The following is an 11806-nucleotide window of genomic DNA, read 5'->3' as shown; positions in this document are numbered from 1 at the left end:
GACCTTTGAGTTTTCAGGTGCTTCTGACGCGGGTTCATAAAACCCAGCTGTGGAGCATTTAAACATCTACATTTGTACCTGCTGTTAGCAGCATCATGCACGTCATGCTCCCAAACACAAGAAGCAAAAGCAGCTTTTGTCACACACGAGAGTCACGAGTTGGCTTTGAGTTTTTCTTCCCATAAATAAAAACATTTGCACCAAGAAATGAAGCAGAGAAAGAAGCAGCAGGTCCAGAAAGTTCCTCTCCAGTTTTCCACGAGCAGCTTGCATGAGGATGCAGAGGGAAGCTGGGGAGGTGCTGCCCCCTCTGGTCATCACCGGTCCTGCAGTAACTGCTACACTGGCCGGTGACGAGAACACGAACAGGACCACAGACGGACGGCGGCTCAGTGCAAGTACTCAAGTACTGCACTTGTACTTTATTGAAGTATTTTTCATTTGGATACATTAAATGTTTTATGTTTTGTGTATGATGCATATGTGTCATCATCCGCAGCTGCAGCTGTGATTTACACATTAATGAATGAAACATGACCCAGTGGACCACAGCCTGCAGATTTTAATACCGAGACTTTTGCACTGTTACATCTGAAGTAAAGGACGTGTTTCCCTTTGGAGAAGACTTTTCTACCTTTCATGCAGAGGCACAGGCCTGCACACGAGCATCAAATCATACACAATATCTTTGATCAAATATTTTAATATTAAACAGCAAACATCTCATAAAAATCTAAAAATAAGTCCAGAAGTTTGTTTTGAATTTTCCCGTCATCTCATAACTCGCTCAGACTTATTTAGAGCAGAGGCATCAAACTCACTTTACTTTACATCAGCTGCGTCTTCAGTGGCCCGGAGCAGCAGCATCGCACGAGCTTTACTTACGATCATTTCCATACGCAGGAGCAACAACACAAACACAACATTCATGTTGGTGAGTCGCAGTAAGAGCCACAGGCCTCAGTTTGCTCCACTGATATCAGGATGGCAGACAAACAACTGGTGCTGATTTTGTACCTGAACATGTTTCACTGAGCAGCACAGCTGCTGACATCTGCAGGGGGAGGTCGCCCCCTTGTGTCTGCATGAGCACACTGCAGCTTAAAAAGCCTCTAACAGCAGCAGTAATGCTGACGTGTTTGTGTTGCTTCTGCAATTATCTTCAAAGGTTGTATTTTCCTAACTTTCTATTGACGACAGTACAGGACAGAACCAGGTTTATGTCCAGTGTTGATGATGTCACAGCGTCTCACACAGAGGCTGTTTGTCATTAATAGTCTCAGTAAGACTTTCACTGCTGCAGCAGAAAGAAGATGCAGAGATCTTTTAATGACACAAATCAGTGATGCACATTTAAAATAGACTTTATCATTTTACTTTGGTAGGTTGAAGCTCCTTTGCCTTAAACTGCTGCCTCAGTGCTGCGGAGCAGGCGACGAGCTCGAGGCTGCTGCAGCGTCTCTGAAGCCCAGGACGTTTACACAGCAACCTTCAGCTCGTCTGTTTTTGGATCACATCTTTCACACCTCGTTCTGAACAACACTGCAAAGACTCTGTGGGGTTAAAACTGTGCTCTTCAAAACATTTGGTGCAAGTTTTAGCAGCAGGGCTGGAGAACGAGACGGTGGCTTTGGATGTGATGAAGCACAGCGGACCAACCACACGAGCAGACGACACCACGAATCATCAGATTTTCACAAACAAGAAACATTTACTTTCACCTGAGAGGACGACTTTGGACCTTTGAGCAACCGTCCTGGGCGTCAGACGCTCTGACCTCTCAAGTCAAAATGAAATATTCTAACACTGAGTTACTGGAGCTCTGACTCTTATGAGCAGTAAAGAGGCTTAAATTATTTTACTTATGATTAACATAGATGTCTCATTTTTAGGTGCACTACACCAGTGTTAGCCCTCAGCCTCCTGGCAGCTGCAGTTATGCTCTTAATTTGAAAATCCTACGTCGTCTCGTTCTCAAGTTATCGCATTCACAAACTCGGCGTCCACGCCACCCAGCGAGGCGATGACGTGTCCCGTGAGCTTTTTACGGCGAAAATGACACGATTTAGAATATTTGTATTAATTACAGACTTTGTGGAGCTTTGATGTGAAGGCGAACAGTCTGGAAACTTCACATTAAAGGTCGACGGCTTTGTTTAAAACAAAACAAACTTGGAGTTAAAAGAGGGGCAGAAGTTTTAATGTTTCCAACATTCAGCTCTTTACAAACATTTGTGCAGGAAGACGATGAATGACGGGAGACTCGGGTTCAGCTTCAATGACACAAACAGCTGTTTCACACAGCAGCTCATCAGCAGCCATAAATTAACACACCCCAAAAATACTTAAAGGGAACATTTGATTCTCGTGGTCTCCAGACTTCAGGCCACAAAGCAACAAAAACTAAATACACAGAAGACACATTTTCAAATGACACAAATGAAACCGAAGCAAACGAAGATTAAAAAACATAACTGGAATCACTCGGAGCTGCTCGCGTCCTCACACAGAAACAAACAACATGCTGCGACGTGCAGCTCAGAGAGAAACACGATTATTGCAGTTTCAGATGATCAGAAACTAAAAACAGTCACTGCAGCAACATTCACCACAGCTAACATGACCTCCTGTCACATTAAACCACCGCTCTAAGCAGATGATCATCAGAACACAAAACAGACTCAATTATTTTTATCTTACACGCTGTGAGAAGATGGCGTGCACTCTGATCGCACGTGCACGCTGGAATATTCACTTCTACTCTCGTTTCTACTGAAGCGAAAAGAGCGTAAAGGTTGGAAACCTTCTCACCCGGCTCCTTCGCTCCTCTGTACAACCGAGAAAGTTTAAATGAAAATGGAGGAAAGCTGGAGCGTTCTTCCACTTCCTGCTTCACTACCAGGTGAAACGGCTTTAAAAAGGTAAAAGAAAAGGCGGGAAACAACAACGGGACATTAACTGTAGCAGAGTTTACGATGATGTGCTCAATACTCCTGGGTGGCTTCTTCGTAGCCTGACAGGCAAAACTCGGGGCAAATCCAACCTTGGCATTAAAAACAATAAGACAACACACGCCGCTCACGCTGCGGTCGGGTCAGCCGTCTGCGCGCTAAAAACGCTCCAGAGGCGCTTCCAGACGTGTCGCTTCCTCCCACTGTAATCACACGATGAGATGAAGGCACGGGTGCCGGGTGACAGGTGGCGAGCAGCCAATCAGAGAGCAGCCACAGAGGGGGCGACTGTAAGAGGACGGAGAGCGCTTAGACGACCTCGCTCCAGGATTACACGACACAAAGCTCGCAAGCTCGGCTTCTGCGACGGCAGCAGCTCCTTCACCTCCTCCGCGCTCCTCCGTCTCTGTCCGTCCCCCGCTCAGGTGCGCCTCCTCTTGGCTCCTCCCGGACTCGCTGGGTTGGAAGACGACAGGAGCTTCTCGGCCGCTCGACTCCTCTTCCTCTTCTCTGCCTCCTTCCCTCCGCTACCGCTTCCGCCGCCTCCTCCCGTCGCCGCTGACGACGACCCTCCGTCACTTCCTCCCTTCTCCTTGTCTCGCTCTCTCTCCTTATCCCGACTGCTGCTTGTTCGCTCCGACATCTTCACAGAGGAGTTACTCCCTGAAGCAGAGAGACGGAGGATCACATTAAAACCTGCACAGAACGCTGGTGTGGTCTAAACTCTGCAGCACAAACTTCACCTCGTCGCTTATTCTTCTAAGACTGGTGGGACGTTTTTCTCTCCTCATCTTTTCTGACTGTTAGATTTACACTTGGCTAGTGTCGGTGTCACTACTGGCAGCATGAGGCGACACCTGGAGCAGAACGTTTGCTGTGGCTCACAGCGCAGTCTCAGGAGCATGGAGGATCCTCCAGGCCCGTATCTGCTCCTTTATCCCAGGAGGAAAAGGACGAGTGCAGCTACAACATGACCTCCAGCAGGACACTGGTGAGAATGTCTCTGATGTCTCTGACTAAACAATCAGAAACAGACATCACGAGGGTCGCCCCATGGCCAGACGTCCTCTAGTGGGCGCTGTGCTCTGACCAAAGTCTGACTTTACAAACTTCTGCAAGTGTCACTATTAGGGATGCACCGATACCGATACTGGTATCGGGGCCGATACTGTAAAATGTGTGTGTACTCATACTCGTGAAAGTTAACCGATACCATGAACCGATGCCAACTTATTTCATTAATCAGAGGGTGGCTTGTCATTTCTGTTGTAGTTTTTTTAGATTGGCCACTAGGGGGACATCCCGCGCTAAACAGGCACAGGGTTAGACGAGTGAGACTGGCGGCTCCAGATAAAAAAGAGAAACTGGAGGCTGCTGTAGCTAGGCTAAACAAAATGTCAGCAGTGTGGAACAGCCAACTTTAACTCAGGTTTTGGAAAAGCGATGAAAAATGTCAAGAGAAAATCCACGGACAGTTAAAATAACAGAGGCTCTGACTCATTTTATCGCTCTGGATGACCAGCCAATGCCGGTCGTGGAAAACATAGGATTGCACCGTCTTCTCAGCATACTCGAGCTGCGATATGAAATTCCCAGCCGCCCACACATCAGGGAGATAATGGTGCCAAAACTTTCTGAAGAGGTAAAGACAAGCAGTGTGTGCGCGATGTCAGTCCTTGGTTTAACGGCACAGTGGACTGATGATCCACGGGCAGATGGGGAGTTCGTTCGTCAATGCCAAATACTTTCGTTATTTTGTTTGTTTGTTTACAATACGGACACTCTGCAACAATTTAAAAGTTTATTTTATTCACAAACCTAATTTGTATTTATTTTATTCCAAACAGAAGTGATTATTTATTATTCTGAAAGCTCGAGACAGTGCCAATAGTTCAGTGATATTTTGTTAAATTACAATGTGGAGACTCTGCAATAATTTAACAGAAGTGCTTATTTTTCACTTGAAATTTTTTTGTGGTCATTTTTATTAAGATTTTATTTTTTATCGGCAGAGAATAAAATAAAACCTGTCTTCCAATTCATTGTATTTGTGTGTGTGTGTGTGAGAAGTATCGGTTTTTGTACTCTGTATCGGCAAGTACTCAGATCCAAGTATCGGTATCGTATCGGTTTGAAAAAATTGGTATCGTTGCATCCCTAGTCACTATCATCTGCTGAGAGCGAGCAGAAGCAGCTGGAGGGTATTTCAAACGGTTTGATTTTGAAATCAGAGCATAACTTGCAAAGTTGCTGTTTTAAAAAACTGTTATGTATGAGGAGGTGAAGAGACGAGTGAAACAATGTTTTTAAAGAGGATGAACAGTGCCGCTCCTCTGCAGTCCTGCCCGGCGGCGATGCCTCAGGGTGTGATGGAACGACTGGACTACAGAGTGGATCGACCAACTCTAGCAGCTCCCGATGAAACCTCCGAGCCTTAAACATGGCTGACGCTCTGAGTCGGTTGTGACGACAATATATGGCAGAGCACCCTGGAGTCGGTTTAACCTTTTCAGACTTCACATGCTATCAAAATGTATCAAAATGTCTGAAAGCGAGCAGCTAACTCTGAATTTAAGTGTAAAAGAACCGCTGAGGTGCCAGGACGCCCCAGCTGACTGCACCTTAAATGCGACACACAGTCTGGTACCTTCTTCATGTGTAGCTGGAGGTTCTCTCTCCATCCTGAACTCCTCTTTGGACTCCTCCTCTGAGCCCAGCTTCCCTACAAACGCACAAATTAGCGTCCGTTTACACAAAGAAATGATGTTAACTTTTTTGGTGTAATCAATTTAAAAAAGCTGAATTTCTGACGCCAGTTCCCTCACCTTCCTTCACCTCCTGGATGATGTCGTCGGGCAGGGAGAAGCTCTTCTCGTTGTTCGGGAACGGCAGGATCTCCGACTCGTGCTGCGTCACAGATAAATGACAGTCTCAGTGGTGATGACCGCGTTCAGCGCGGCCTGTAACAAACACTCAGCATGTATGTGTGCGTCCTCACCAGCGCCTGCATGTCGTACATCGTTCCCAGGTGGTCCCAGATGACGGAGGAGGAGACCTGCCGTCCAATGTTCTGACTGAACTTGTCTCTGATGCAGATCATGTGGAAGTGACGGTTCACGCCTGCAGACAGAGACACACAGCATGCAATGCATCATGGTCACTGTTTTTTACCAGGAAACACATTAACGCATCAGCGCGTCGGCGCTTTTGCCTTCCTGCAGTCTGACGGAGCCACCTACAGGCCAGCTGAGCCACATCAGTGCATTTATTGGACCATAACTTTTCATATTAGCTGTATTTTATAGAGGAACCCAAATCCTTTATAATCCTCCTCCCTCAGTTAGAGGGACTTTGAAATTAGCTTCTCTACTTTATACACCTTTCTTCTTTTTTGTAGAGTTTTCTTTCTTGACAATACTGAGTCACTCTGTTTACACATAAATCCAAAATTGGATTTTTAAATGACTTCTTTGAACTTTTTTGCTCTTACAAAACTGCAGGAGCAAAAATAAAAAAAATGAAGTGAAACTGTAACTGTACTGGAACTTAAACAGCTCTTTTCCACATTTACTGAGCATTCAAAGCATGTTCAACTGCACACTACATTCAACCATTCACACAGCGAGGAACCAGGCTGGACACACAAGAAAAGTGGTGTAGTTTTCCAAACACCTGGACTTTATTTTACCCGGAAATGGAATAGAATTCAACAGAATAGAATTCAACTTTATTGTCATTGCACATGTCACAAGTACAAGGCAACTAAATGCAGTTTGCATCCATCCAGAATAGGGCTGCCACAATTAGTCGACTAGTCACGATTACGTCGACTATCAAAATCGTCGACGACTGATTTAATAGTCGACGCGTCGTTTGAAGCTTTGTAAGATCACAAAAGACGCAGGAATAAGTAGTAGGATTTAAGAGTGTAATAACGGACTGAAACAGAAGATGGCAGCACTGCATGTACAAGGATGCCAGCTGCCGTTATACCCCGAAGAAGAAGAAGAAGAAGAAGCTGTGTCCCAGAATTCATAGCGCGGCCCAGCTCAGTTTCCAACAATGGCGGCAGCTTGTTAGTTTTAATATTGCTCTTATTATTCTTTCTGGGTCACAAAATAAACGTTTAACATATTTTCAGGCGAGAATCTAGCTGTGTAAACCTCAAATATCTGCTCAGTTTATCAAGACACCACATATTTTCAAAAGCGCTCCGACGTTTTCGGAGACGTCTGTTAGCCACTAGCTCGATAGCTAGCCGGGGGCAAGGCTAACTAGAGCCGTGAGAACACCGGACTCCCGCAAATTGTTTTCAAACCCACCGCTGTCTTTCGCTACTCAGGTTAAATATATATAAGTCACTTAGATAACTTAAAATGTTATTGTTTGGCTTTTTTTAGTATTTTATTTGTTCCTGAGTAAATCGGTTTGGCTGAGATTAAAGTTATAGTTTTTACACAGCTGAATAAACGTCAAGCAGACAGCTGATTATCAGAAGTGTGAGATGCTCGAGAATTTACTCCGGTGTCCTGTTATATTTTAGATAGCAAGGAGTTTATTAAACTTCACCAAAACAATCTGCAAATTTAATTAAAATGTAATAAACTATCATCTTGTCTTTATTTTTAGTTAGCACATACCTTAAACACTTAAAGCTGTAAGCTAATGATAGTTATATAAGAGCAGATGCTGCTGGTGCAATAAGCTGTACGTTTTAAGTCCAATGGATGATGATCTGATAAGTCGACTAATCGCAAAAATAATCAGTGACTAGTCGACTATCAAAATAATCGTTTGTGGCAGCCCTAATCCAGAATGCAATATTATAGCTCTATTACAAAAATGGGTCTATTATGGGTATGTTACAATGTACACGGTATGAAGGTATTTTATGCATAAGTAAATAAATAAATGCAAAAACAATATTAGAAAAGTTAAAAGCAACAGTGGCGGGCCCTTAAAAGAAGTCAAGTAAATTGAGTTGGACTGTAACAGCAGTAAGACTCCAAAGTAACATAAGGATCAATTTCTGTTCCAACAAAGAGGAACTAAAATACCGATGAGATCAACACTAACACACGACCTCATTAAAGGAAACAGGCCGCAGTTGGTTAAATCTGATTGTGGTGTCGATGAGCACTGTTAGGTTTGGTCAAAGGTATCAGTGTAATATGAGTTAGGTTAGGCTTCCTTAGTACTGGCCATGGGTTGGATGCAGTGAAGTAAACAAACAAAGAGCAGTAAACCTCAGAGTCCGCACAGCTCAGCTGATCTCACGATTTTTATTCAACTTATCTCGAAGTCAGCGTGTAATTCCCTCTTTGGGTCCTTTGTCCTGCCAAACACAATTAACAATCGTTTTTCTCCTTAGAATCAGTTCCACTCTTGACCTGCTAACCTAAGTGTCTCACCTGCAAGGCGAAATCTCTGGTTTTTAACTTTTTAAATGAGCATCTTCCATTAAACACCTGTTATTGCAATAAACTGAAATTAACGGTTTCCTAGTGTTTACATATTGGTTCAGAGGCTCCTGAAAGCAGTCCAAGTTAAACTGGTTTAACTAGAGGAGATGCTCCAGCTAGCCGCATGCTAACGTTAGCTCTGGTCTTACCGACAGGTTTATGTCCGATCATCGCGTGGAACAGGCACACCTCCACCTCGTGGCTCCACACCACCGAGTCCTCCCCGGGAGCCAACGCCGAATCCGGCGGCTTCTCGTCGGTCTGGTTCAGCGTCACATCAGCTTCTCCCATTATTAAGGCAAAACCTAAAACTGGCCAGAAGCAAACGACCGTGCTCCGTTTGCATCGGCAACCGGAAACGTAGTAAGACTTCCGGGTATCGGATTTCAAGATAAAACGACAAAACATAGCCAGAGTGGAAAAAAGTTTTAAAACCGAATTTTGAGGTAAATTCATTTATTTATTTTTAACAAATTCCAATAATAATCCTGCACTTACAGTTTCAGTGACCGTCGAAGTTAAAGTTAAATTATAACTTTATATATTTATTTAGAAAAGCATTTGATTAATTTCTTCTTATGCTGTTTTTATAGTTTTGTTTTACATTGTTTTATTTACTGTTATATTGTTTTTATATTCCCATTTCCTGTGTTGTAAAGCACTTTGTGATTTTTATCTGTGAAAAGCGCTATATAAATAAATTTTACTTGCTTACTTACGGTCCGTTAAAACGCCACATAAAGATGGCTCTAGAATTTTCTCTGTGTTTGGCACAGAGACACCTCAGAAAAGTGAAGTTTGTTCCCGAAATAATTCAATAAAACAAAGTAAAAGTGTCTAGGGACCTAAAAGACCTTAAAACTGCTTTCATTTGAGGAAGTCGCAAAGAAAGCGACTGGACTTAAGTTTCTTTCCAAGCCAGACACTTTACTGTTTTAATTTTACTAGAAAGCAGCATCAGAGATAGGATTATTTGTATTTTTTGGCATCAACATTCAAATTTATGTTAAACATTTTTATTTTCTATGATATTTCCGTATTTTTAAAGCCTCAAAAGACAAATTTAAAACCAATTTATCAGTGAGTTTACCATTGTCAGACATCAGATTTAAATCAAATTACAAGCCTCAAATATATTGCCTCCCCAAATTAGGAGTTCCTCAGGGATCTATTGTAGCTCCTCCATGGTTCTCAAAACAAGACAATGTAGTTTAGAAAACTATGTATAAATGCCCAAACAAACAAACTTTGTCGTGATAATAAAAAAATGCACTTTATCAGGTGCTATTTTGCCAAGTAGTTAAATTGTTAAGCACCAAATCTCTAAAGGTGAACATACAAGCAGTGGATGAGGAGTCATAGAAGCAGCCAGACTCGAAGGTTATGCTTCTCTATACGGTGATCAAAACACCAAAAGTTTTATTGCAAATAAAACGGATACAGTTGGCGCCGTAAAACGGCCGCCACCACAAATACAACCAGAGAGGAAGAAAAAAAACAAACAATTTCAGGTACATTATATTTAAAATTAAGTGGCTACTGAACTTCACTGAGCTGAATAAGAGCATTTTCTTTTTACATCGATACAAAAACTGTGCATCTCTTAATAAAGCATCCATAACAATCAATAACATTGAGAGTATTAACGTGAGGCCGATTATGTCCAGTTAGGCAGGGTTTGTCCAAGCATCCAAAAACTTTAATTATCTGCAACTGCATTTGATTTTATTTAAAAACAAGTTAGGACCGTTTTCCGTTTAAACCTTTACTTTGAAAGTCTGAATTACATTAAATTGCAGTTGTACTTGCATTAGGTTAAGTTTACTGGCGTATCCGTGGAAACAGTTGTAGGATATGTTGACATTATGGGAAATGCAGTTTCAAGCAGCAGATTTTGGAAATGAACCTGTAACACAGGCCAACAATCACGATGTCTCCGATTCTGCTGAATTTTTATTGGCTATTTTTCTGAGTTTGATCCTAGTTTGAGGAAGCTTTTGTAAAACATCCTGTGACACTTTGCCTCCTGGGCTCATTCTCACTGCTTATCAAACGAAGAAGCCACGGAGCTCCTCCCCCTTGCACCTTTTCACCAATAAGGTGTGAGAATGATGCCTCTTGCTGGGCAGTGAAGGCAGTTCAGTCTGCCGCCTCCTCCTTTTGCTCTTCTCCTCTCACAGACCAGAACTTTAAGACTGAAAATCAAGAATCCAGTTTTTATTTATCCAGACAGGAAAAAGTTCACCTGTGCAGCCGATTAAATTCCAGACACTCCAACTGAAAGAGACAGCAAGGAGCGAAACTGAGGGAAATATTTTGTACCTTTAGTTTCTAACTACAGCTGTCTTTGTCATCATTATTTATTACGAGTGGCTGCACTGCAGTATTCACACCTGGAGCTATAACTAATTATTTCACTGAACTAAAGAACCACAGTTGGAGTTCAAGTCGCCCCCTCGTTTTCCAAACTGTGCTTTTGGTTTCTAAACATTTTCCACAAAAACCACACTGGCATTTTTCTGTCACCACAAAAAGTGTATCTGTTACACGTCTGAGCAATAAAGCTCCAGAACCTTCACAAGAGACTGTAAATAAAAGATGGACAGCCACTGTGGCATCAGAGGGCAGGTCTGACGTGCTCATTGGCCACAGACGTGTCAAACCTGCTGTCTCACATTTAAACTAAGCTAGTGACCGACGCCGTAGACCAATGATTGCTAACGTGTGGGCTGCAGTGATGACAGCAACTCAGTTTTACTCAAGTTAAATATTTATATAAATTTATATCCATTCATCCTCTTCTGCTTATTGTCAGGTTCACAGGCAGGTTGGAGACTATCCCAGCTACCATTGGGCGAGAGGTGGTGGTTGGATTGTTATTACTGAACTAAATTTGCTGCTCTTGTATTCAGTTTTGTGTCCCAGTGGCAGCTGGTCACACTTTGGCCTCAACGCTTTATAGCAAACAACCTGCGTTGTGTTTTTTGAAGAAAATTGAAGAAAAAACAAAAACTAAATTAATACTTTCTCTTGAATTTCAGAGGGAAGCTTTTAAGACTGGATGAGCCTCGTGGGACTTTGTTGCAGCTCTCTTGACTTTGTGAAGAGCCATAAACTATTCATCTAACTAATCCAACACATTATACAACTGGAACTCTTTCATCTTTTATAGACATGTCTACGATATTAGCTCTCATCTGTGCACCAATTCACCTCCAATTTCCTAATTCTAAAACAAACCAACTACTTGATCCTCGTCAGGAACAGGAACCATATTTTAGGTTAAAAACCGATAACACTCGGACTGTTTCTACTTCCTTTCTGCGCCTCAGCTGTACGGCCCTACGACCTACAGCTGAGGGTTTAACTTGAAGCCACGTTAGCACCACAGGC

The 11806-nt window shown here is 42.8% G+C and overlaps 1 protein-coding gene across 1 annotated transcript; it reads right to left on the bottom strand.

The window, feature by feature from the left end:
• Positions 1-2178: 2178 nt before the first annotated feature.
• mrgbp (MRG/MORF4L binding protein) lies at positions 2179-8793 on the bottom strand. Its single transcript, XM_085147254.1, has 5 exons — positions 8563-8793; positions 5950-6071; positions 5777-5858; positions 5599-5673; positions 2179-3614 (listed from the first exon to the last, which is right to left on the bottom strand). The coding sequence occupies exons 1-5, from the start codon at positions 8702-8704 to the stop codon at positions 3373-3375; spliced, it is 663 nt and encodes a 220-aa protein (XP_085003380.1). The 5' UTR covers positions 8705-8793; the 3' UTR covers positions 2179-3372.
• Positions 8794-11806: the final 3013 nt, after the last annotated feature.

Source organism: Neolamprologus multifasciatus, chromosome 20 (assembly GCF_963576455.1).
Source record: "Neolamprologus multifasciatus chromosome 20, fNeoMul1.2, whole genome shotgun sequence".
NCBI lineage: Eukaryota > Metazoa > Chordata > Actinopteri > Cichliformes > Cichlidae > Neolamprologus > Neolamprologus multifasciatus.
Note: the sequence above shows the minus strand (reverse complement) of the source record. Positions and strands in the feature narration are given on the sequence as shown.